Source organism: Hibiscus syriacus, unplaced genomic scaffold (genome assembly GCF_006381635.1).
Source record: "Hibiscus syriacus cultivar Baekdansim isolate YM2019G1 unplaced genomic scaffold, ASM638163v2 tig00110912_pilon, whole genome shotgun sequence".
NCBI lineage: Eukaryota > Viridiplantae > Streptophyta > Magnoliopsida > Malvales > Malvaceae > Hibiscus > Hibiscus syriacus.
In genome coordinates, this window is record NW_024062911.1 from 665,493 (window position 1) to 693,408 (window position 27,916).

A 27,916-nucleotide genomic window follows, 5' to 3' on the forward strand; every position below is an offset into this window, starting at 1 on the left:
TCTCCCTAAAGTGTAAAACTCAGGGAAAAAATTCCTTGAAAAAATTTCAGGAGAGATTAGAGGTGTGCATCCAGTTTGGTCAGTTTGGTTTTTATATTCCTATAACTGAATTAACTGGTTAAGCCATCTAAACCGAGTATATTGAACTGATTTTATTGTTAAGACCGAAATAACCTAACCAAATTGAAATAACTGCATAAACTGAACTAATACTTTTTTTTCTTTTTAAGATTTATTTATTTATAAAATAAAAAATTATCATTGTCAAATTAAACATATATGCAATTAATCAAATTAATTGGATAATTGGGTTGAGTTATTTCATGTTTGTATATTTAATTTCATATTTAGATTAAATTAATTAATTGGATATTTAAATTAATTATTTGGTCAATTCAATTGTGTTTGTATTTTAATTTTTAGGTTGAGTTTATATTTCGAGTATAGTTGGGTTGGGTTTTATATGGGTATTGGATATTTGAATATTTGGATGGGTACGAATATGAGTTTAGGGTTTATTTATTAAATAAAAGTTAAATCGGTTTATTTGGATAAAGTTTACTAAATAAATCAAAAAACCAAATAAATTGATTATTTTGGTTAAATCAGTTCTGTTTGTTCGGTTATTCTGGTTTAATCAACTTTTTCCTCACCCATAGGGGAGAGAATTTAAGAGTACGAGGCAGAAAAAGAAATCCTTCCCCAAAGGAGAGTAACAAAATGAAGCATTTCAATTTAAGCAGATTGTATATCATGTAATTCCTCTAATTTATTTGCATGGACACCACTCTATAAAGTATATAGTATGTAGTTTGGGCAGCTCAAAAATAGGAACAGTTACATGTAGATTACCATCAGCCTCTTATCTCCATATGGAAATAGTTTTATTTGGATTTATTTGTAAAACCACATTAGTACTGAGAAATTGGATGGATGTGGGACTTGAGATCAATTCTTATATTTGTATATGAAAATTTACAATTCTTTTGAATGATTTGAGAATCTGCTGCTTATTTTTATAAAGACATTTTTTTGGATAATTTTTGTTTTATTACCCAAGAGCAGTGAACTGCTTCAAAAGAACAATGAGTGTTTGGAGTACAAGGATTGTCCCAAATCAAAGATGGCAAACAAGCACAATCAAATTATATCCCATTGGTTACAAAGATTAATATTCATAACATCTAATCTATTGATAGTCCTCCCCTTTAGATGAAATCCAACAGCTTCCTTGATAGCTTTGAACATAACATCAACAGTGGAAGCTTTACTAGATCTGTGTGTCTTATTTCTAGTTGATTATTCTTGCATATACATGGTGTATTTGTATCAGATTATTGCTTCTTGGGATATATGATTCTTAATCCCTTTGTTCTTATCTTTTCAACCAAGGCTGATTATTTTCCATTTTTTTATTGAAGATATATGATTCTCCACTGGAATATCTAAACACTGCCTCTCTTGCCCCAAAAAAGGATTATCAAACAAACAGGTATCCTTAATCGTATCCCTGCAACTAGGGGAAGTTAATGTCTGCAAGCATTAAGAAAGCAGCTTGGAACCTTCAACTTTTTCTTTTATAAATAACTTCATGTTGTATTGCAGATTGATTCATGGAGTTCTTCAACTACCTGCGAACTCAAACTTAATGGTTGATGAAACACAACTAGAATCAGGAAGCCTCAACTCCATTGAAATTGAGAATACAAAGTTGCTAAAAAATCTGATAGAGTTTCAAAAAGTTAGTTGTCACTTGGTTTGTTGAAACATGAGTGCATGTTTGTGCATAAATATAGTGGACCAAGGAAGGTGTTTTCAGAAGTTTAATGTGCATATTAGGAATGTGCATATTAGTAGAACTTTATTATGCCGTGATATTTTGTATCGACATATGTTTACAATATTTTTGATAATTTAATGTGAATATATTGTATGCAAATAGATTGCTTATATATAATATGATATATATATTTAGTATTATAAGGCATTAAATGTGATTTAGTTTGATTATTTGTCAATCTACAATATATATATATAACAATAATTTACGAAATACAATCACGACACACGAATGTGTGTCATCTTTTTTAATGGCGTGTGCTTCAATGACACACAATGTAAGTCATACATGTGTGTCATAAATTTATGACACACAAATATGTGTCATCTTAATTTATGATGGGGGCTTCAATGACGCTCAATTAACGTCATAAATGCAAGTCATAAATGTGTGTCATAAATGTGCGTCATAAATTTGTGACGCACAGTTGCACGTCATCTTAAATTTATGTCGGTGGCTTCAACGACAGACAAATGTGTGTCATACACACTCATAGATGACGTGCAATGCGCGTCATTAAAGGGGTTTTTTCTACTAGTTATACACTTAATGAGGCATTAAGTTAATACTACAAATAATACTAATATCAATATAATAATAATAATTGTAACAAAACATATTTATATCAAAATATAACATATGTGTAAAGTATAAAAATATATCTATGATTTAAAGATTCATCATGAAACATTTAAAGTCAATTCAGAATTATCAACGAAACTTCACCTTCAATTCAAGTCGATCAGATTATTTCACTTTCATTTCATTTCATAGCATGTTTCATTCACTTCATTTATTTCATACATGTATCATTCATTTAATTCATTTCGTAGCATGTATCATTCACTTATCATAATCTTTTAAATAATAACAACATGAAGTATCATATAATATATATATCTCAATGCACGTATAATAGGCTTCTCCATCAAATTCGCATATCATTTCAATATCAAAGTATTCATAGATACGAACATATCAAAATATCATATAAAAAATGCATTGGGCAGTTCATACACGAAATTGTTCAAAGAAAACATTTAGAAAAATAACATAAAATATATAATAAAATGATTTGAAATAAACTTCTTTTCAAATCATTCGAGGTTGACTCATCGCAAGTCTTCCTCATGTCATACTTAACATACTATAAGTAAAATGCACACACCTGGAAATACCTCACTAGTAACCTTACTTAGCGATTCTAGCTTCACTCTTGAACTTTTTCTTTAGCTTTAACCTTTCTTTGATCTCGATCTTCATGTTCATCATTTATACATCACATACATTCAAAAGCATATATTAGTATCTTACTAATATAGACACAATCTAGTAATAAAATTCATAAAATTTCAATCAATACTTTTTCGATACTAAATTCATTTCAAAACGTTAGTGCGAACCATTAAAATGAATTCTTTTAGAATTATTCTCAACATTTCCAATGTATTCCAAATGATCCTTTGCCATTTAACTTCAATTCCAAGAATCCAAAAACATAATCAATCATTCTAATCATACATTTAAACATTACTCTTCAACTTTTAATCCATTTCCACTTCAATTCTAAAATTTCCATATTTTGACAACTTGCACTTCCCTTAAGGAATCATTATTTTGTATTAATATACACACTAGAATTTAATTTCATTTATTCCGTTTAAAACTAGATTCGAATACAAATCTAACCATATAAAGTACTCCTTCTAATTAGACTTGTACAATTTATAGTGAATTTTTCTAATCCAATTTCCAAAATCTGTTTTTGAACAGAATTTGTTATCTTATTTTCTACCCTATCATAGATCAAAAATTCATATATTTAATTATACAATTTGAAATCAATCCCTGTTTATTTTAAACAAAACTAGATTGACATACAAACACAACAGTATAAAAATCATCTCCTAATCATTTTTATAGAATTTGTTGTGATTTTTCAAACATACTACCAGATTCAAAAATCTAAACAGTTTTCTTTGTTTTGCATCCTTAATTTCTTCACCAATTCTTACAACTTGTACTTTGGTCCTTAAACTTTAACAAACTTTCAAATTTTTCCTAATAACTTTCTAAAGCTTACATAATCATCCATTCATCAATTCTAACCTCAAAATAATTTTCCATAAAATTTTCCTACTTATTTCATCTTGGCTAAAACTACCATAACAACTTGGACTTGATTTCCAACTTGATTCAAGCTTGAATTCAACTTCTGAACATCATTTCCAATCCTTTACAATCAATTACATATCAATTTCAATTCAAACAACAAATTTCATCATAAGCCCTAGCATGGTCGAATATGATATAAGCATTTCTAGGTGGTTTTAATCATCATACAAGCATGGAAATGATTCAACTACATCATAATCCATCCTTAATTCATCAAAACCTAACCTCCCCTTCATCCATCCAATTCAATAACATAGGGTTTTAAGTATGAATCATGAACTAATGGTACCAAAAGATAGATAATTTCAGTAGATCAAAAATGTATTTCATGTTTTCATCCAAATTTCTAATAAATGGGCTTGAAAAATCAAAAGAAAGTTTTTCTCTTACCTTCATGGAACTCACAGCCATGCTTAAAGAATATGAAGAAATCTCTTGATTTTTCTTCATCTTTCTTTATAAAATAAAGGAATTAAAAATTCATTAAATGACAAATTACCAATTTACCCTTAAAATTTAAATATCTTTACCGATTTACCCTTGAATTTCATGATAATTACTAAATTACCATGCTTTCATCATCCCTTACATCACCATAGTCAAACATGAACAAACGATTTCTCATCTTCTAATTTTGTCCTTGTAATTTTCTAAAATTTACAATATAGCCCCTTAAATCAAACGGTTCATATTTAACATGGAAAAATCAACTTAAATCCAATTATCCATATTAAATCCTTCAAATTTAAGTCATGGAAATGAAATTATTAACCTTACCTTATCATCCTTCAAAATATCTCAAAAATTTGATTCGATCTGATTATTCGAATATTTCCCCGACTTTATCGTTTTATAGTTTTTAATACAAAATTTATACAAAAATCTGAAACCCATGAAAATGTCATTCTTTGGGGGTGAACTATTCATTTACGAGACCAGAATACATAACTTTTTAAAATTATACTTTAGTCCTTAAACCTTTTCCAAGTTTATACTTTAGCCACTAAACTTTCAAAATTTACATTTTAGACACTAACAGTAATTCTGGGGTATTACAATTCTCCCCCTTAAGAAAAAGTGTCCTCAAATTTTCAATATGTACATGATGCACAAAGATGAGGATACTACTTTTTCATATCTCATTTACTTTTCCACATAACTTCATTGACCTCAAAATTCCTCCAAAGAACTTTAACATAGCAAATAGAATGATTTAATACCTTAGTTCTTTAGATCCATATTCTAGTATCTTAACCAGTTTCTTTAACCAATCAAATCCAGTTGAATCTTAATTTCTTCTGGAAAAACAACATGTGGAGGATTCCAAACAATACCTTTAGAGTATTAATACATGAAACACATTATGAATCTTATCCATTTACGAAGGTAACAATAACTGATAGGTCACCAAACCATCTCTTTTCGCTATCTCATATAAATCAATAAATCTCAAACTTAGCTTTCCTTTTCATCCAAATCGTAGAATCTTTTTCTAAAGTGACACTTTGAGAAACACCTTGTCACCGACCTGATATTTAATCATTTTGTCTTTTAATCTAAATAAGACTTCTGTCACTTAGCTATAATCTTAAGATTGTCTCATATAATCTTCACTTCGTCTTCTACTTTCTTAATAAGATCAGAGCCAATAATTTTTCGATCCTTGAATTCGTATCATTTTAAAAGTATTTGATACTTTCTTCCATATAAGGCTTCATAAGGGGCCATTTGATACTTAATTGATAACTATTATTATAAACAACCTCAGCAAAACATAAGTACTTTTTCCATGATCCTTAAATTTTAATTATGCACACCCTTAACATACAAATCATCATGCTTATCCATAAAGTAATTAACTTGAATTAGAATAAAGTGTGTTAACTTAATCAATCTCTTCACAATCAACCAGATTGAATTCTTTTTATTGGGTGTCAAAGGTAAACATGTTACGAAATCTATAGTAACTCTTTCCATTTCCACTGAGGAATGGAAATAGGTTACAACAATCCAAGTGACACTTGATGTTCTGCTTTTACTTGTTAGCATATCAAGCATTCAGAAACAAAACTCAACTATAGCTCTTTTCATGTCTAACCATTACTATCAGCTCTTCAAGTCATGATACATCTTGTTTTCTCCAGGATGCATTGTTAAAGTACTATAATATGCCTTAAAGAGAAGTTCTTTCTTCAATTCTTCATCGATTGGAATACAAACTTTTCCTTGATAGTACAAGCATCATTGGACTTAACTTTGAAGTCTTTGATTTCACCTTTTTCTACATTTTCGATACTTGACCTATACCTTTTATCTATTATTTGAAGATCCTTTATTTGCCCCAAGTTCAGCTCCTTTTGAGTTAACAAATACTACAAACTTTTATGAACGGTATACGTATAACATCTTTTACCATAAAAATAATGATGACATATCTTCAAGGCAAATACTACTACCGCCAATTCTAAGTCATGTGTAGGATAATTCCTTTTGTGTGTCTTAAGTTACTTTAAAGCATACACCATGACTTTTGCTTCTTGTATTTATACAAATTCCAAACCATTATGAGATGCACCTCTATAGACTACATAGTCCTTTCCTGATTCTGATTGTACTAGCACAAGGGTTTTCATTAACATTTTTTAAGTGTCTCAAAGCATCTCTTAGCACTTATCAATCCAACAGATGTTATATTCCATACTTCAGAGACATTATTTGGAGTTTTCTATTCCTGAATAATTTATACTCTTTTGGAATCCACTCTAATTCCTCTTTACTGAAAATACATAGCCAAAGAAAGCAACTCCAGACAACAAAAAATCCATACTACAATAGCTTAGCATATAAATTTTTCTATCAAAGAGTCTGAAGAACAATGTGAATAAATGCATCATAATCATATTCTTCTTTTGTCTTACAATATACCAAAATATCATTGATCCTTGGGGGAAGATACTTATTATTTACTGTCATCTTATTCAATTGACGATAATCTATGCATAATCGTATATACTCGTCTTTCAATTTCACAAACCAAATAGCATTGGTACACTTCAAGGTGACACACTTGATCTTATAAAACTTCGATCTAACAATTCTTGAAATTTTGCCTTTAACTTCCTAAGATCAATAGAAGTCGTTCTTCAAGGTTTGAGAATCTACCACATTAACTAGGAAGGCTTGACAACCTTGTCGTAATAACTTCTTAACAGTTACTACTAAAATCACATTAATTAATAGATTTATATTTACCCTTTTACTAATCACTTATGATTTCAAAACCTTTCGAGTCATTCAAGATCAATCGCTTTAAGCGACAATTCACAATAGTATGGTGGGGAAAATAACCAATTCATTCCTAAGATTATCTCAAATTCCTCAAAAGATAATTTCTTTAGATTTTTCGGAAACTAATTCCTTAAATCACTAACGGACATACTCTACAAATATGACTCACCCAAGCGCCATGGCCCAAAGGGTTAGTCGCTACTATATCACTAGAGATAGGTTCTAAATGGATCCCTTTTTCTTTAACTAACTTAGTGCTAATATAGGAGTTTGTAAAACCAATATTAATTAAAACGAATGCAGGTTTTTCAAAAAGACAAAAATGCACCTGCGTTGATCTCTGAATCATCTTCATCTTCTTGAGACAAAAAGACAGACTTATCTAAAATACTATATTTATTTTTCTCATGAGTAAGTTATGACCACAACACGACTTCTTCTTCATTATAAGGCAGGGTATCCCTTCCACAAAATGGAGGAAAATCTCTTACGACACTAACCTTTCTAGGACAAAATACTATAGTCTTCTCTAGTCGGTTTGGGTCAACTAAAATCTCGATCTTCTTATTAATATTTTCAACTTCCTTTTCTTTTCTCTTAGATTCTGACATCTAAGTAAGCACATATTCAAATCACATTAGTAAATAGAAGTATCAACCAAATCACACTCACCATATCAGTAATATTGACATCCTAGTGGCATGTATATACTTTTAAATTTAAAACAGACTCGGTTTAGGCCTATAATCGGCTAAACCTGCAGCTCTGATACCAATAAATGTAACACTCATTCCCCTTATACGTTTCTGCATACGAATCCAAGATGTTATATAATACTTACAAACCAATCCCCAACTAAAAATCAGTGAATTTGTTTTATAAAAATTATTTAACTATTATCAAAGTTCAAAAATACTTCTTCTCATTAATTTTAACACCCATCTCCCGTATATCTGTCTGTACATGAGATATGGATGTCATATCACTTTAAAATAATGTTTGTCCTTTGAAAACCCGTAAAAATTTGTTTCAATTTGATGAACCATAAAATAGGATATTTTCAAAAGCAACATACTAAAATTTTCACTTAATTACATTACAAAATGTTTACCATAGTTTAATTACATGCCAACTAAGTTCTTAATTTGAATAAGATTGTCCTACAGTTACTGATGAGAGTCAACTTTAATTGATGATACCCGCTGCTACTGATACACTCTTTATTTAATTATCTTCGTCTTTATCTACGCGTGGAAACAACACACGTTAAGTATTTACTTAGTGAGACATAATATTATAAAGTAACCTTTATATATTTATAAAGATGTCTTTTTATATTTAATTTGTATTAAATCGTATATTCCTTAAGGATTCTATGATCCTCCTTATTTAAACTGTATTCCATTCACAATTATCTTAAGTATTTTAGTATGCCTAGCATACCTATCATCCTCTATATTTTTCTTCTCCATTTATCTCTTTAGTCCTAAACCTTTATTTTCATTAATAGCATCTCATCATGCTTATAATACACCATTATACCATTTCCATTATGACATCCTTTCATGCCTTTTATGTTCTTTTTACGTTTTCTTTTATAACATACATTCATACTAATTATACATTGTTTTACATTATATATATATATATATATATATATATCATCCTTTCATATCACTTATGCACCATTCATATCACAATACATTAAAATTTCGTTGTCCTCTTACTCATTATTGTTTAACCCTTTATATAACTGACATAATTGACACTTTTCTGCCAATTGCAAAGTTAAACCATTATTCTTTTACTCAATGGTACTTAATCGTTCATCTAACTGGCATAATTGACACCTTTTTGCCAATTTCACAGTTAGGCCTTAAAGACACTTAGTCTTTCATCTAGCTGGCATATATGACACCTTTCTGTCATTTGCACAGTTAGGCCTTTACATCTTTTATTTTGGAATTGCTTTTATTCTAATACTTACTTTTAATATCAATTAACTCTCTTTTAATTTATTATAAACCTTATACATTTGCACCCTTAATACTCACATGGTAATTTACAAATTTATTATTTCTGTTCATTTATTAAGATGCACACGTAGTGCTTATACCGTTATTTATCAACCATTTATATAATCTATGTGGTTGGCATACCCATTACCAATATAAAGATCCATTTTTTCTTTTTATGAGATTCTTATGTTTATACACATATATTTCTTATACGTAAATTCATACACTTAGTATGATTTCCTCTTTTATGTTAATAATGCACCCATATGCATTTCAACTTTGGCATCATTTCATTCCAATAATGCACCCATATGCATTATTATGTTATGTTGATAATGTACCCATATACATATCAGCTAAGGCATCCTTTCATGCCATTAATGCACCCATATGCATTATTCTTTTATGCCGATAATTTACCCATATACATATTAGTTAAGGCATCCTTTCATGACATTAATGCACCCATATGCATTATTATTTTATGCCGATAATGTGCTCATATACATATCAGCTAAGGCATCCTTTCATGCCATTAATGCACCCATATGCATTATTCTTTTATTCATTAGTTTAAGAGCATTTATACTCTGAAACTCATGAATAAAATTCTTTCCATACCTTCAATAAAATTTAGTAAATATTCTAAGACCTACTTTACAATTTAAACATTTTAATTGTATTTATTTCATACAATAAATGTACTCACCTTGGCCTTGCTTGATTCGAGTCAATACTAACACTTTATCTCTCTCTCAACCGTTTCTAATTCTTCGATTGTTCTGGAAATAAGTTAATTTCAATATCTACATAATCATACATTGATACATATCAGTATTCCAAATGGCATACTCTAATCTTTCATTTCTTAACTAAAAAGGAAAGGTGAATTTCATTTCTTGTTTAAGTAGGTATCAGTACCCTCTATAAGGTATCGGTACATCCCTTAACTGAGGTATCGGTACCCTGCCTAGGTATCGATACCCATATTACATTCAATAATTTTTCGTTCAAGGTGGTATCGATACCTTCCTTAAGGTATCAGTACCCGTGGTATCGATACATTTCTTCATATATCAGTACCCTTGGAATGTCTTCCTAAATTTTACTCTTGAGGTATCGGTACCTGATGAATGGGTACTGATACCCTTTCCCAGAAATCACTTTTTAAGCACGAAAATTCACTCTTTTCAGCTTCAACACTTCATGTTTCCTCCCCTTTCATGTTCTTAACTCACATACATATACTTAAAACCATTTATACTCATTTATCACATCTTAAACCTCAAAATCCTATTCTCTACATGAAATTCAAGAATCATACTCAATTTCCAACATGTTTTAATCTAATTCTAACACTTAATATTCCTTAATTTCACTAATGACAAGTCAATTTTACCAATAAACATCCATAAACACTCCTATATTAACATCTCATTTAAAAACCCATTTACAAAATCTCTTCTATTTCTTCCATTTCTTAGTTTTAATCTCATTTAAACCTTCCTTAAGCTTCCACAACACTTACTGTTTTAAAACTATATCATAACTTAAAGGAAAAACTAATAAATTGAAGGTTATCTTTGGAGTTATGAAGGAAAGCAAACCCACGGGAAGAAGAAGAAGAAGGAACTAGCTTCTTTTCTTCTTTTTCCCTTTTTCTCTTACTTTTTATATCTTATAAATAAGAATTTTAAATTCATTTTTTTCTTTAAAGGACTAAAATGCCCTCTAAATCATCCCTTGTTACAATTTAGTCTAATTCACTAATCCAAATCATTTTCTTATCTTTTACCAATAATTCAAATAAATCTTCAAATTTTAATTATTTTCAATTTAGTCTCTGCCCTAATATTTGGGATATTAAATTAATAATTAAAATCATTTTACTAAAATACTAAATAATAAACTATCATTTATAAATAGTAATAACATGTATTATCCATTTAAAACCATATTTAAGCATTTCTAGTTCTAAGTATCATAACCATGTAATATACATGCCAACTAGTACTATCAATATTCAAAAGATGCCATACTGAATATGGAGTAGATATGATCTTCAAAAGTTGATGCTGGGCCTAGCTCCTTACTCCGTACGCTTACTTTTTCCTACGCGTGAAAATCATCACACGCTAAGTATACACTTAGTGACGCATTAAGGTACTACTAATAATAATACTAATATAAATATAATAATAATAATAATTGTAATAAAATATATTTATGTAAAAATATAACATATGTGTAAAATATAAAAATATCATATAAAATCTATCTATGATTCAAAGATTCATCATATAAAATATCAACCAAACTTCACTTTCAATTCAAGTCGATCAGATTATTTCATTTTCATTTCATTTCTTAGCATGTTCCATTCACTTCATTTATTTCATAACATCTATCATTCATTTAATTCATTTCGTAACCTGTATCATTCACTTATCACAATCTTTTTAAATAATAACAACATAAAGTATTGTATAATATATATATATATATATATATATATATCTCAATGCACATATAATATGATTATCCATCAAATTCGTATATGATTTAAATATCAAAGTATTCATAGATACGAACATATCAAAATATCATATAAAAATGCATTAGGCAATTCATACCCGATATTGTTCAAAGAAACCATTTAGAAAAATAACATAAAATATATAATAAAATAATTTGAAATCAACTTCTTTTCAAATCATTCGAGGTTGACTCATTGCAAGTCTTCCTCATATCATACTTATCATAGTATAAGTAAAATACACACACCTGGAAATGCCTCACTAGTAACCTTACTTAGCGATTCTAGCTTCACTCTTGAACTTTTTCTTTAGCTTTAAGCTTTCTTTGATCACGATCTTCATGTTCATCATTTATACATCACATACATTCCAAAGCATATATTAGTATCTTACTAACATAGGCACAATCTAGTAATAAAATTTATAAAAATTCTATCGATACTAAATCCATTTCAAAACATTAATGCTAACAATTAAAATGAATTCTATTAGAATTCTTCTCAACATTTTCAACTTATTCCAAATGGTACTTTGCCATTTAACTTCAATTCCAAGAATCCAAAAATCATAATCAAGTATTCTAATAATACATTTAAACATTACTCTTCAACTTATAATCCATTTCCATTTCAATTCTAAAATTTCCATATTCTTACAACTTGTACTACCCTTAAAGAATCATTATTCTCTATTAATATACACACTAGAATTTAATTTCGTTTGTTCCATTTAAAACTAGATTTGAATACGAATCTAAACATATAAAGTACTCCTAATTCGACTTGTACAATTTATAGTGAATTTTCTAATCCAATTTCCAGAATATGTTACCCTGTTTTCTGACCTATGATCGATCAAAAAGTCAAATATTTTATTATACAATTCGAAATCGATCCATGTTTGTTTTAAACAAAATTAGGTTGACATACAAACAAAAAGGTATAAAAATCATCTCCTAATCATATTTATAGAATTTGTGGTGATTTTTCAAAATTAATGCCATATTCAAAAATCTAAACAATTTTCATTGTTTTGCATCCTTAATTTCTTCACCAATTTTTACAACTTGCACTTTGGTCCTTAAACTTTATAAAAACTTCCAAATTGGTACAAATAACTTTATAAATCTTACATAATCATCCATTCATCAATTATAACATCAAAAGAATTTCCACAATTTTTCCTATTTATTTCATCTTGGTCGAAACTACCATAATAACTTGGACTTGATTTCCAGCTTGATTCAAGCATGGATTCAACTTTTGAACATCATTTCCAATCCTTTAAAATCAATTACATATTAATTTCAATTCAAACAACCAATTTCATCATAAACCCTAGCATGGTCGAATATGATATAAGCATTTCTAGGTTGTTTTAATCATCATACAAGCATGGAAATGATTCAACAACATCATAATACATCCTTAATTCATCAACACCTAACCTTCCCTTCATCCATACAATTCAAGAACATAGGGTTTTAAGCATGAATATCATGAACTAATGGTACCAAATGACAGAGAATTTCATATAGATTAAATTTGTATTTCATGTTTTCATCCAAATTCCTAGTAAATTGGCTTGAAAAATCAAAATAAAGTTTTTTTCTTACCTTCATGGAACTCACATCCATGCTTGGAGAATATTAATAAATCTCTTGATTTTTCTTCATCTTTCTCTATTAAATAAAGGAATTAAAAATTCATTAAACGAAAAATTACCAATTTACCTTTAAAATTTAAATATATTTACCAATTTACCCTTGGATTTCATGATAATTATTAAATTACCATGATTTTATCATCCATTACATTATCATAGTCAAACGTGAACAAACTATCTAATCTTCTGATTTTGGCCTTGTAATTTTCCAAAAATTACAATCTAGTCACTTAAATCCAACAGTTCATATTTAACATGGAAAAATCAACTTAAATACAATTATTAATAGTAAATCCTTAAAATTTAAGTCATGGAAATGAAATTATTAACCTTGCCTTATCAACCTTCAAAATATATCTCAAATATTCGATTCGATCTGATTATTTGAATTTTCCCCCGACTAATCTATCGCTTTATAACTTTTAATACAAAATTCATACAAAAAATCTGAAACCCAGGAAAATGTCATTCTTGAGAGTGAACTATTCATTTTCGGGACTAGATTACATAAATTTTTAAAATACACTTCGCTCCCTAAACTTTTCCCAAGTTTATACTTTGGCCACTAAACTTTCAAAAACTACATTTTGGAAACTAACTGAAATTTTGGGGTATTACATACCTAATGTTTACTTTTTATTTCATTTTAGTATTCAGTGTTAAATCAAATAAATCAAAAGAAAATAAAATGAACTGAACTGAAATTAAACAATAACAAAATCAGAAAGTTGATATGAAAGAAATAAAATTTGAATTAAATGAAAACGAATTGAAATGAGTTTTCAAAAAACAAATTAGGGCATCAACCATAAGTAACCCAAAATAATGAAACTCTCACGGATCCTGATCAGATTAAACCAACCCATTTAGTTAGGTATAAAAGCCAAAACTTGGTTTTATTAATTCATTTTCAGCCTTCTCTTATTTTTTTTTTTAATGAGAGAAGCTCTCTCTTCTCTCTAGGTCTTCAACTGATCCCATCAAATTTCGTCGGTTGACCTTCGTTCATTGGTGATTAGGGGTGAGTATTCGATAAAGTTGAGTTGATTAATTTTTTTTAAGTTATTTGAGTTGACGAGTCATATTTTATGACTCGAACTTAACTTGAATTTTTTTTCAAGTCGGTTGTTTGAGCTTCTTTAAAATACATTCTTTAAAATATGATATTGTAAATGTATTTTATAATTTTAGATTGTATTTGATATATTAAATAACATTATAATGTGAAATATATATATATATCTAAATTTATAAAATATATTTACAATATCATATTTTAAAGAAGGTATTTTAAAGGTAAAGTATTGACGAGAGTCAAGGAATTGATGAGAATAATCAATTTACAAACTATTGCAATCAAAATATCAAATTGAGTAAAGTGTAAAGTTAAGGACTAAATTAAAAAAAAAGAGTACATTTATAGTAAAAAAAGGAATTGGAGTTACATAGTTATTCTATAGTGATATAAGAGTATGTGATTCAAATTTTATAAAAAACAACTTAAAATGAAGGATGAATTGAAAAGTAAGGAAATCATGAAAAGTTGAGAGACTAAATTAAAAAAAATAGAGAACTTGTTATTAAAAAGAGGAATTGAAAGTACAAATGTATTATACAAAGTTTTAGGAGCATGTGGTTTAAATTTATTAAACATGAACTTAAAATGAATGAGAAATTAAATGAATAAGTAAATTAGCGTCTAAATTGCAAAACTGACAAAATATTCAATCAAATTTTCATTTTTTTCAAGTGACTCAAAATTTTTAAATTTCAACTATAATTAAAGTCAATAACCGATTAGGTAATTTTAATTGACTCGAATAACTTGAAATTGAAAACAAAATTCGACTTTTCGAGTCTAGTCAAATTTTGTTCACCTATATAGTTATCGAAGTCGAGCAGTCACCGTCATCGATTGATGATGGTGACCAAATCACACCAAAAAAATGCACCTAGATATCCTAAACTCCAATTTGGAGTCCAAATTACCGGGAGAGGTCTCCAAGTCCATGATTCAACCAAAGACTCCTCGACTTTCCCATCCACTGTCTGTCTCTGTCCTCCTTTAGATCATCTTGGGTTTGAGATATTTTTCTCATCCCCCTTTGGGAGTCTTTCCACCGTTCTGATCGTTGAGAGGCTACATCGATCATCAAGAAGTGAAGAATGTCAAAAAAGGAAGCTTCCCTTCCTCTTTTATTTCAGTTTATTCCCGATTTGTAAGACATTTGTTTTGTTTCTTAAGTTGGTGGGAAAATATGCAAGCAAAAAATACAAAATAGAGGGAGATATTTCTAAAAAATAACTTTTATTAATTTCTCTTGTTTCGAAAATATATTAGTGTTGATGGTTGCCTCTCGTTTTTCGATTCTAACCTCTCATCCCCTTTTTTATGTATCCTTGTAGGGACTTTATACAGGAAACCTTCCCTTTTGTTTACGTTAAATCCCTGAAATTTATGAATCTCCTTTCAATGAAGGGATTCGAAAATCCTTTTGTGTTTATGAAGATTTATTCATAAAAGGAAATATCTCTCTTAAAAGATCTTTCAAAAAACATGAATGGTTACGAGGAGATGCAAATGACTACTAGTGAGGGGAGCCACCAAAACATCGACACGTGGCTGGAAGCATGGAGAAGTCTAAATGTTGGCACTTGTTAACCACGTGTTCCTGTTGGAATCCACTGTCATGGGACCTTCTAGAAGAAAGATCTTTCCAAAAACATGAACGGTTGATGAGGAGATGCAAATGACTGCTTGTGAAGGAGGCCACCTGAGCATCGACACGTGGAGAAGTCTAAACATAGACACGTGCTAACCACGCGTGTTAGTTGAAACCCACTGGCATGAGACCTACAAGATGGCAGATTCGTTGGAGACCCTTGCTACTTTTCTGGGTAGGATATTGGGCTTTTTGGGTTCTCTTGTAAATGGACTGAAGGCTTTGGATGATTTGGGTTTTAATTTTGGAGCCATTAATATTTTTTGTGTTTTGAGTTTGAATGTAATGGGCTAAGGGTTAATTGGACTGTGAAATGGACATTAATAAATAAATAAAGTGTTTATTTTATTTTTTAAATAAAATATTCATTTATTCGAGTGAGGAAGTGTTTGGAAATGAACCAAATAATCAAAATAAAACATGGGTCGAAATAAAAGTGATTGTAAATAAGGTCGAGTGAAAGGAAAAGCCGAAAGATAAGTGATTCATGTGCAAATGTCTCCACGAAAGTACAATCATACACTATCCTAACAAGTTATAAAGTGAACACACAAAGTGTGTCAAGTATCGTATCCCACAAAGAGTAGGTGGTACCGAATCAATATATATTTGCAAAGAAAAAAAATAAATGAGAAGATGCTAAGTACTGACAAAAGTAAAAGCTGATACAAATGATGGACAAAGGCAGGCTTTTGCACCTCAACTTTGTAGACTTGAATACACATATGACTATTTTCATTTCTAAACAACACAGTGATTATCGAGTAACTGTGCTATGGTATTAAAATATTTGTCATGTGAGTGCTCTCTCGAATCTTCACTATTAGACCTACTTGGCCAAAGTAAGTCTATCTTACTAAATCTCCTCATACAAAAAGGTAGCTAGATCTCCCTACATTATTAACTCTTGTTCACTCTGATTCCTTCTAAAGAATCCTATGATTTCTTGATTTGCTAGGATTAAAGTAATCCTAATCTCTTAACGAATGCTTAACCATAATAAAAAGACCACAACACAATAAGTAAATATAACTAGATAATAAAGGCAAAGAATCAACGACAAGACAGTCATTAAATCAAAAGGAAAAGTAAATCATCCATAAACCCAACGATGCAGGATATGTAGCTCAAAAGAAAAGAATCATTAGATTCATGATTAAATTGATATTTTATTTAAAATTTTAATTTACTCTTGAACGAGACGACTAACGGAGGACTCTGACTAGATTCAAGAGTCAATTTATTATTGCATCTAAAGTTCTATAGTCAAATTAATATTTTATCAAAAGTTAATATTAAATTCATATTTTATTTAAAATTTAAATAATTTTATTAATGTGTCACATCGTCAAGTTATAAGAATTAACTACTTGATTACCAAAAAGTAACAAGAATTAAACGTACATATTGAGGTGTAGTGCACGAATCTTCGAGAGCTAGTATACACGAATTATTTAAACCGATAAGGATGTAATAAAAATAAAATAATAAAATCTAATAATGAAGTGCATAGTATAAAGTAAATGATATTGAAATAAGTTTCCATTTTTTTAGAATTTATGATGTTACAAGAGAGAGAGAGAGATGCATGTTGAAGATCATAGAGACTAACAGGGTATAAGAAAAAGAAGTGAAGCATTAGAGACAGGGAGAGAGATATGCATGTTGAAGATCATGGAGACTTAACAGGGTATAAGAAAAAGTAGTGAAGCATTAGAGAGAGGGAGAGAGATATGCATGTTGAAGATCATGGAGACTAACAGGGTATAAGAAAAAGTAGTGAAGCATTAGAGAGAGGGAGAGAGATATGCATGTTGAAGATCATGGAGACTAACAGGGTATAAGAAAAAGTAGTGATGTATTTATATATATTTGAGGTAGCTATTTTTGAAAGAGAAGTAAGGCGGGGAAGTATCATCTCATGCTTGTAATTTGGGGCAGACACTGGAGTTGGGGTTTGCCAGGGAACCTGCAAACAGTGTAGTGGTAAATTTAAGGCTGCAAATCAACAAAATAATATTAATATCTCGTCTTTTTATTGACGTGTCACTCTGAAATTTTATATATACCCACTTCATACGAAAATTTTTATATTGTTAATATATACGTGGTCACTCTAAAAAATATTTATGGATTCGTTACTACCTCCGGGGTATTAGAGAAACTAAGTTGAATCCCTATTTTGATACATTGAAGCTGAAATGAACTTACAGATTTCAGCAAAACAAGGCTGTTTAGATGCTGGGTCGTCTTCGAAATCTGGTGGTACTTGTCCATACACCATTTCACAACTCATGTCTTCAAAATCTGAGCATCAACAAGTTCAACTTTTATCACCCACAGTTGTATGGCCGTAAGTTGCCATAAAAATCCAAATCAAAGTGCAATAGCAAGCATACTTGGAGTCATAGTTAATGGAAGCCCGAACTCATTGGTAAAGAAATCTTGGGTTGGAATCTTGCACATATTCACACACATCCCAACACACCCACTGTTCTCTAGGTACCTTTTAGCAAGAAAATTTGCAGAACAAATGTTATTATCAAAATGATTAGTGAAAAACGAAAAACGATCGAAAAATATAAAGAAGATTAAAATTTACGTGAAAAATTTCAAAACGAAAAAATCACTGACAAAGAAGAAAAAATTTCAGGGTCGAAAAATATAAGATTTGTTACAACTATTACATTATAAGGATCAAACGAATTATACTACTTCGTCCGTCCCGTAAACATCACACTTTTGTAATTGCCTTGTTTCTAACTTCATAGAACGGTCAAAGAAGAAATCTAACAATAAGTGTATTAAAAACATATATGCTATAAATCAAGTGATGTACCTGCATTTCTTAATATGAACTCCACTTTTTTGCTTTATACCATTTACCTCCACTTCCACCACCTACAAAACTATCATCTATTATAGTTACCTTCAACATGAGAAAATTTGAAACTTTAGATGCTAAAAACCAAGCTTATGTAGTTTGAAAAAAAAAGACCATTTTGAGAATCTTATAGTTTTCTTTTACCCATTTTCTTGCATTGAAAAGAAGGGGAATCAATCGGATTTCCTAAGAGGTAAAGTTAGCACTCAATATTTACTAAAATGATTATTTTAGTCCATATTATTTTTTTCTAGTATTTTGAACCTTAGCGTTTTATTTTGTAACATTTTGACTCTCAACATTTCGTTTTAGGGTGAAAATATTCCTATTTTAGAGTGTTTATCATTTGTTAACTAATAATTTTTTTGTTCCAAAATGAAATAATGAGAATCAAAATGTTCCCAAATAAAAAGAAGAGTTAAAATCATCATTTTAAACATTAGAGGTTAATTTTGACATTCTACCTTTCTAAAATGATAAAAAAAAAAGTGCAAAATGGCATGGGTTTTTCAAACTTCAAAGGGTTAAAAATAATTACCTCAGATGGCCCAACTAACCAGTTGAAGAATGGAACTGTAAGAGCCGCATTGAACTCCGCCGCCCATTGTGTTGGTGGAAACAATTTCCTAAACTGCATCCATGCCAACAAGACATCAGAATCACTCTAAACAATTTTAAGGGGTCTTATAGTGTTTTCCCAAAAGTTTCGGAGCTATCACATAGTATTAAATTACAATCGCAACATAACGTAAAAATCATATTTTAATGTTTTTAAAAGTCATTGCAACACCCCAATCACATTTTTAGTGTCATAACGTCTGCAATTATGACACCACAACTGTAGCCGCCACCGCCATCGCAATTCAATACTATGGGCTATCCTCTCCTGAAAGTTGTCTACCTGAGCAGGTGCGCCTGGAGGGAGCATGGATAAGAGCACTTGTCGGACCACTTGCTGTTGCTGCAACCGGGTCCTCCCTTGCATTACCCTCTTTGAAACCTCAACGAAGCTCTCGTAGTCATAGTCGAAAACCCCCTTCTCCGGCACCGTTCCGGCTTTCGGTGCAGCCGCGAACCTCTCCATCTTGCGGGCGAAAAGGCCCATAAACGACTTCTCAAACAACCCATCTTTGTATTTTGTTTTTTGTCCCAATGGAGCTGGCTCCCCTGACGGCTCTGCAATCCCACATCGGAGAACGTTGCTGAAAGCTATTTGTTTACGTGTTGGTAACTGTTGAGTGACAGTCAAATGTGTGGCTTGGGGGCCTAAAGCCACCATGGTTTTTAGCTGATGTTTTCTCCTGAGAAAGCACTAAAACCTCAGCCTGAAAGTGTAATTAAATCGTTGGTCAATAATTAAGAGGATAAAAGTACCATAGTTCTATAGTAAAACTCTACAAATTTCGGGGACACAATTCAGAAAAGGTCAAGACTATGTGGTTGGCGGAGGTTGCATGGCTTCCATAGAAAAAATTATGGCCATACATATCGTCAGAGAAGAGATTATTTCCCTTTGTGGTCCTTGTTGTTCATCGTGTTCGAGTCTTGCATAGTTATTTTGGGAACAACAAATGTTCTTTGAGTAAATCACACGAGTGACCATTCAATTATTGTCTTCTTTCATTTTGATCATCGATGCTTCAATTTAGTAATTATATCATCTAACTATTTAAATGGTTCAATCAAGTCACATGCCATTAAAATTTAACATGACGTCTCAGTTAAAATTTTGGTATAATTATACATTTGGTCCATGTTACTTACAAAAGATGTCAATTTAATCTTTAATTTAATTAAATAAATTTATTTTCCTCTCATAAGAAGGTCACACATGTCACCCTATTATTACAAGAAAACAAATGAAAGAAAGTTGGAATTGGAAGGATTCAAACTTGGGACTTTGGAAGGATTCAAACTTGGGCCGTTGGGTTGTCAAGCAAATGAACAACCACTACAGAAAGGATACTGGATGGTTTGTGTTTTACAATATATGGTATATATCTTATATACTGATATTTAAAATTCAATTTAAATGCATAAAATTTTATATATCTTAACTTAAATTCATATCCTAAGTCAAAAATATATTTTTTATTCAACTTATTAAAAATATATTTTTATTTTAACTTAGAAATATATTTTATTCTTATATTAACTTTAAAAATATTTAATTCTATTATTAACTTTAAAAATATTTTTTATTATCTTAACTTCAAATATATATATATATATATATATATATATATATATATATTTTTTATTAACTTAAAAAATTATTTGGTTATTATTATCTAAAGTTAATAAAATAATAAAATATATTATTTGAAGTTAAGTTAATAAAAAATATTTTTAAACTAATAAAAGAAGAAAATATATCTTTAAAGTTATCATAAGAATAAAATATATTTTAAAGTTAAAATAAAAATAAAATATATTTAATAAGTTGAATAAAAAATAAAATATATTTTTTAAAGTTAGGATATGAATTTAATTTAAGATGTATTAAATTTTATGAATTTAAATTTAATTTTTAACACTAGTATACAAGGTATATATTGTATGTTGTAAAATATAAATCATCTAACACCTTTGCCTTAGTGGTTGCTCATGTGTATGTTGAGCCAAGCGTCCCTGGTTTTAATACCTTTAACACCAACTCTTTCTTTCATTTGTTTTCTTGTAATCGGAGTGTGACACATGTCACCATATTATTGAAGGAAAATAAATTTAATGAATTAAATAAGTTATAAATAAATTTAATCATCCAATTATAGACTGACATGTGTCATAATCTAATTAGATTATTAAATTTATTGAATTTCATTAAAAGTATGATCAAATTGACACCTTATGTAAGTAATAGGGATTAAATATGTAATTATACCAACAAACTTTAACTGACACATCATCTTCTTCGTTAAGTTTTAACGACAGGTGGCTTGATTGAATCATTTAAATAGTTGGGTGGTATGCTTGATCAAATTGAAACCTCGGTAGTCAAAATAAAATCTGGAAATAGTTAAGTGGTCACCATTGTAGTTTACCCTTTTTTTAGAAGTAGATATTTTATTAAAAATAGAAAATATTTAAATTATGATGAAGGTTTACAACAATAATAGTAAATTGAACAAATAATAAGAATATTTTCCTATATCATTGACACAAAAAAATTAGTTACTTAAGATCAGATTTGACAGCACCAATGTAAAAAGCGTTATGCAGAAAGTGTCTTATGTTGATTTGATAGTACATGTGTAAAGCTCATTCTGCAAAAAGCACATTTTCTACTTATATACTAATTTTGGATTTAGGGTTAGGTTAGTGGTTTAGGATTTTAATTATTATATTATTAAAAATAGTTTGAGTTAAAATATAAGCTCTAAGATATTTCGTTATTTGTATTTAAGTCCCTAATTTACTTTTTTAAAACTCATAAGATATTCATATGCCCTAAACTATTAACCTAGATATAAAATATATCGAATATGATAATAAGTTTAGATATTTCAATATATAACAATAATATATACCTTTTAGAGGTATTAAACTACTCATCCATACCATGAAGCTATGGGAAAGGGTGATAGAGGCTAGGTTGAGACAGGTTACTAGGGTTTCGAAAAACCAATTTGGCTTTATGCCAGGCAGGTCTACTACGGAGGCGATTCATCTACTTCGACGGCTTATGGAGAAATATAGGGAAAAAATAGAGATCTTCACATGGCGTTCATTGACCTTGAGAAGGCGTATGATAGCGTTCCCCGCGATACGATCTGGAAGACATTGGGAACAAGACGGATCCCAACTGCTTATATCCGTGCAATTCGTGATATGTACTGTAGATATACTACCTACGTCAGGACTACAGTTGGCGACACCGAGGCATTCCGGTGGAAATCGGACTCCACCAAGGGTCAGCTCTCAGCCCTTACATCTTCGCTTTGATTATGGATGACATCTATTGTGCGACACCAGACGGTGTTCCATGGTGTATGCTTTTCGCTGACGACATTGTCTTAGTGGCTGAATCAAAAACTGAGTTGAATAGTAGACTGTCTACCTGGAAAACAACTTTGGAAGAAAAAGGACTAAGGATCAATATTGAAAAGACAGAGTATTTATGTTCAAACTTCAGTGGGAACCAAAACGATGAAGACGTAGAAATATGCATAGAAGGACACGTTCTCCCCTCAAAGGATTGTTTCAAGTACCTAGGGTATATGATACGTAAAGATGGGGGTGTAGATGAAGAAGTTTCACACCGTATAAAGGCGGGATGGCTAAAGTGGAGGGCTGCTACTGGAGTTTTGTGTGACAAGAAGGTACCTCTAAAACTTAAGGGAAAATTTTATAGAATGGCAATAAGACCAGCGCTGCTGTATGGATCAGAATGTTGGGCTATCAAGAAGGATCACGTAAGGAAGATGGAGGCCGCAGAAATGAGAAAGCTTCGATGGGTGTGTGGTAGGACTCTATGGGACATGACACCAAACTCTGCTATTAGGATGTCCTTGGGGGTGGTGCATGTATCCGAAAAATTGAGGGAGGGAAGACTACGGTGGTTTGGGCATGTCAAAAGACGACAACCATCGGATGCGGTTAGGAGGGTAGAGTCGATTACAGTCGACGGTACCAAAAGGAGAGGTCGACCAAGGCGGAAATGGGAAGACTGCTTGAGATCTGATTTAAAGGATTAGCCCTTACTGAGGACATGACCTATGATAGGAAATTATGGCGACTTAAGACCAGGGTAGCCGAGTAGGGCGAGTCACATCCATTGGGTGTATCATCTTTGTCTTCTTTTAATGCATTTGTAGTAATTTCATTACTTATACTTTTTATACGTTTCTGTCATTGGAATTAATGAAGGCCTAGAACTAAGGTAGCGGAGTAGTGTTGCCTTAGTTTTATGTTTTAACCCATTTGACTTTATCCATTCTTGAAGCCTGCTATCGTTGAATTCCTTGTATACTGTTCTTCATGTTTCCTCTTTATAATTTTGGACGGGTCTTACTTTTCTGTCTATATGCAGATATTTTTACGCAGGGGTATATTTGCAGGGATTACTTCCCATTATAGACGTGCATATGAAGACTGCATATGAAGATTGTCCAACTACGTATTTTATTTATTTATTTAAACATGCATTGTATTTTATCTTTATTTTTAATTTTTTGACTGCCGGAGGTCTTCCACGAAGCTGCTCTTAACCTGGCGTTTGGGGACAGCCTACTACCCTACCTCCCCCTTACCCCATTACATATGGGAATAGGGTTTTGTTGTTGTTGTTGTTGTTTTAGATATTGTGAATGTAACATGTTAAAAGAATTAAAATAAATAATATTTATATGAAAAAAATATAAAATACAATAACATAAAATACAATAATACAATATATAATAACATAAAATACAATACCAGAAAATAATATAATATAAAATACAATAACATGAAATACAATGCCAGAAAATAAAATAACATAAAATACAATACCAAAAAATACAATAATATAAAATATAATAACATAAAATACAATATCATAAAATACAATATTATAAAATATGATATCACATAATTATGATCCACTGTTGAGATAGGATAAAAGAGATGGACATTTTTTCCTATTGTGGCATGAGTTTCTACAATTCCCATATCTTTTGGATTCTCTGGTCTTCTCTCGAATATCCATATCACAATGAATTTAGTTGGATATTAAACGACCCGATTCCCTTAATTAAATCGAATTTGGTTGAAGATTAGGCCAACTTTGAATCTTATTTGAGTATTTTCATTACCTATAAGGGAAAATTCAAATTCATATACCTTAAATACTTATAAAAGTTGATATACGAGACCATCATAACGTTTGTAGTCCATATAAGAATGTGAACAAGCTGCTATGACATGGGAGCATGGATACTTTAGAGCCTGAAAGAAGCCACAATCATACCACCTTTCTTGTATATTCACTTTTAATGAGTTAGATTCAATCCCTTCAAGAGGTTGTGGCATCTCCGACACATGAAATAATTAATGGCTACGAGAAAATTCTAATACTAACGTCCCATTGAGGCTACACATTTCTTGTGTAGATCTGTTATTAATCTTGGGTGATAAATATGGTTGTTATGCATCCAAGCAAGGGTTTGTCCCCGAGCTTCGCAAAAAGCTTACACACAACAAAAATATGTCATTTTAACCAGCGAAATTACAGGTAAATGATGTGCCTCCTTTAAGGTTGAATTGATATTCTCAGCCAAGTTAGTGGTCATATGACCATACCCATAGTATGCATTCATCTATAGTTTTTTCTTGATAGTTCTGATGTAATTATAGTCAACTTCATTTTTAGCTTTTAACTTTTCTAGCATATACTCAAACCTTTGAGGTAAGAGTTCATAACTAAAGCAATATGAACTAGTTGGTGACAAGTAAAAAAATGAAATGACTAAGAAATGAAATTGAGAAAAATGTAACATATCTATGCGTATAAGTGTTGTCATTCATCATTTTCTTAAATATTTCATGGTAGTTTGATGCAATATGTCAAATACAATCATGATGTTGGACACGTGGAGGTTTCCACATTCTACCCAAAGAGTCCATTACTTTGATCCCAACTCCTCGATTTGAAATAATGAATATACCATATCTCTTGACAAAATGCAAGTATAAGTTTTTTTTTAGAAAAAAAACCCAAGACTTTGTATCTTCCCCTTCAACAAGGGTAAATGTAATGAGAATAAATTTTCGATTACCATCTTGGACAACTTCCAACAATAAAACTTGCTTGTATTTTCGTACAAAGACGGTACCATCAATTTGGACAACACTTTGCAGTATTGGACAACATTAATTCATTGTGGGTAAGTCCAAAAAACATGAAATAATTGACATTTTCCTTGGACCACTTTATCATTCTCGTACACCAGATGAGTTTCAAAATTAACTATTGTCTCAAGATTGAGTCTTTGCATTGCATTAAACCAAATTGGTAGCTCATTGTAAGAAACATCACACTCGCTGAACAATTTTATAATGGCATTGTCTTTTATAGTCCATGCTTTTTTGTATGAGACGTTGTAGCCATATTGTAATTGCATAGCAGAAATCAACACTAAAATAACTAGATGGAAGCCTGCTTAACCATGGGCCAGATGACTTAACAAATAATGTTAGAATCCAAATTAGGATTGTACTAGTTTATCTCTCTTACACAACATGTATAAAGACTGTAGTATCTTTTTATTTCACATATGTTGTTCATCCTCTTTGTATTTGATACACGAACCACCCAATTGCATCCGCCATTAAGTTAAACACTGTGGAAAACAAACTTTTCATGGATGGCTCGTTTGACTATGGAGTAAACTGAATTATGAATATTGTAATTTTTAATTGCATTCATTGCAAGCTCTTTGGAGGAGAACTCCATTCCAATATATAACTCACCATCATTGATAGATGAGTTAATTCCATAGACTTATATTAGGCATATTAGGAAATTATGGTTCGTATATTTCATCAAAGTACACTTTCTATATATGTGTTGGAGGTTCACTTTGTGTCATATTTATGGGAACTTTATTCGTACCATCATCATAGTCCATGTTAAATTGAGGTAATTTTGATTTAACAGATACTGATATCTCAACACCTGGCTCACGAAGTGATTCTTCTGTAGATGACTAACCATATGTTTCATTTGTCACTACATCAATAAATATAGATGAATTCAACTCAAATGTAGCTGCACAATAATGCATCCCCATCGAACTTGAAGGCATATTGCCATATGGGTTCTGGATGGATTGTTAAGTAGATGAAATTTTGATGTTGGGGTCAAAGAAGTTAAAATATGAATACATTCCCCTTGAACTCAAAGGAATATTATCATATGAGTTTTGAATGAATTGTTGTGTCTATGGCATTTCGATGTTGAGGCCAAAGAAGTTGAAAGATGAATGCCTTCCTCTTGGACTTGAATGCATATTATCATATGGGTTTTGAATAGACTATCGTGTCGATGAAATTTGATGTTGAGGTTGAAGAAGTTGACAAAAGAATATCTCCCCCTTGAACTTGAGGGATGTTTGTGTATAGATTATTCGTTGACCCGTATTGGTAGAGATCATAAGCAATAATTGATGAATGCCTCCTCATTGAACTAGATGGAATCACATGATCATAATTCACCATTAATGATATGAAATCATTATAGAATATTTGAGTTAAGTTGTCATCTTGATTAACTTGATCAACTAACGCATAGTAAGAGGACAATGACATACCACGTATTACAGTCACTTCAACAATTTTGCATAGATCTCTGTAATAGATTTTGAATTTTCGTTGTAAGTATCAATCATCATAGTAACATCATCATCATTGGAAAGATCGAATGTTGTATATGTTAATGGAAAAGTTCAAAAGGAAATCTATATTCAAGTGAAAAGAGTCTTTGACTATTTTCAACATGTACTTTTAAGGAAATTTTCGTGATCAACTCCTCAAGAGTGATGTTTCTCTTGAAGGATATGAGGATATAATGCTATGATTTGAAAAAAACTCCCATTTTAGATTCACAAATTCGACCATCATAATAAATAACAACAGAAAGATGACCCACACTTTGAGAGATAATAGCAAGATATAAAAAATTTGAGAGTTTTAGATTTCAAGAGAATAGAGTAGAGAGTTTTAGAGTTTTGGATTTCAAGAGAATAAAGGTAGAGATTTTGAAAGTGTAAGTAATAAAATTAATAGAAGAAATATATATATATATA

At 30.5% G+C, this 27,916-nt stretch overlaps 1 protein-coding gene across 2 annotated transcripts; it reads right to left on the reverse strand.

The window, feature by feature from the left end:
- Positions 1-681: 681 nt before the first annotated feature.
- Positions 682-20,484, reverse strand: LOC120146355 (beta-carotene isomerase D27, chloroplastic). 2 transcript variants are annotated; one of them, XM_039159943.1, is made up of 6 exons: positions 20,032-20,483; positions 19,669-19,761; positions 19,086-19,147; positions 18,646-18,752; positions 18,458-18,553; positions 18,135-18,215 (listed from the first exon to the last, which is right to left on the reverse strand). In XM_039159943.1, exons 1-6 carry the CDS (start codon positions 20,407-20,409, stop codon positions 18,166-18,168), a joined length of 786 nt encoding a protein of 261 aa, XP_039015874.1. In that variant the 5' UTR covers positions 20,410-20,483; the 3' UTR covers positions 18,135-18,165. The 2 variants fall into 2 exon arrangements, with proteins under 2 accessions (XP_039015875.1, XP_039015874.1); XM_039159944.1 differs by lacking the exons at positions 18,135-18,215; positions 18,458-18,553 and adding an exon at positions 682-697 and having other exon boundaries at positions 18,609-18,752; positions 20,032-20,484.
- Positions 20,485-27,916: the final 7,432 nt, after the last annotated feature.

Bases quoted from the DNA above. Each gene is read 5' to 3' on its own strand.
- LOC120146355 (XM_039159943.1), bottom strand. From the start codon at position 20,409: ATGGTGGCTTTAGGCCCCCAAGCCACACATTTGACTGTCACTCAACAG. The intron at 19,148-19,668 runs GTAATTATTTTT...ATAGTTTTGTAG, and splicing joins GGTTAGTTGGGCCATCTGAG to GTGGTGGAAGTGGAGGTAAA. The intron at 18,554-18,645 runs GTATGCTTGCTA...GTTGATGCTCAG, and splicing joins TCCATTAACTATGACTCCAA to ATTTTGAAGACATGAGTTGT.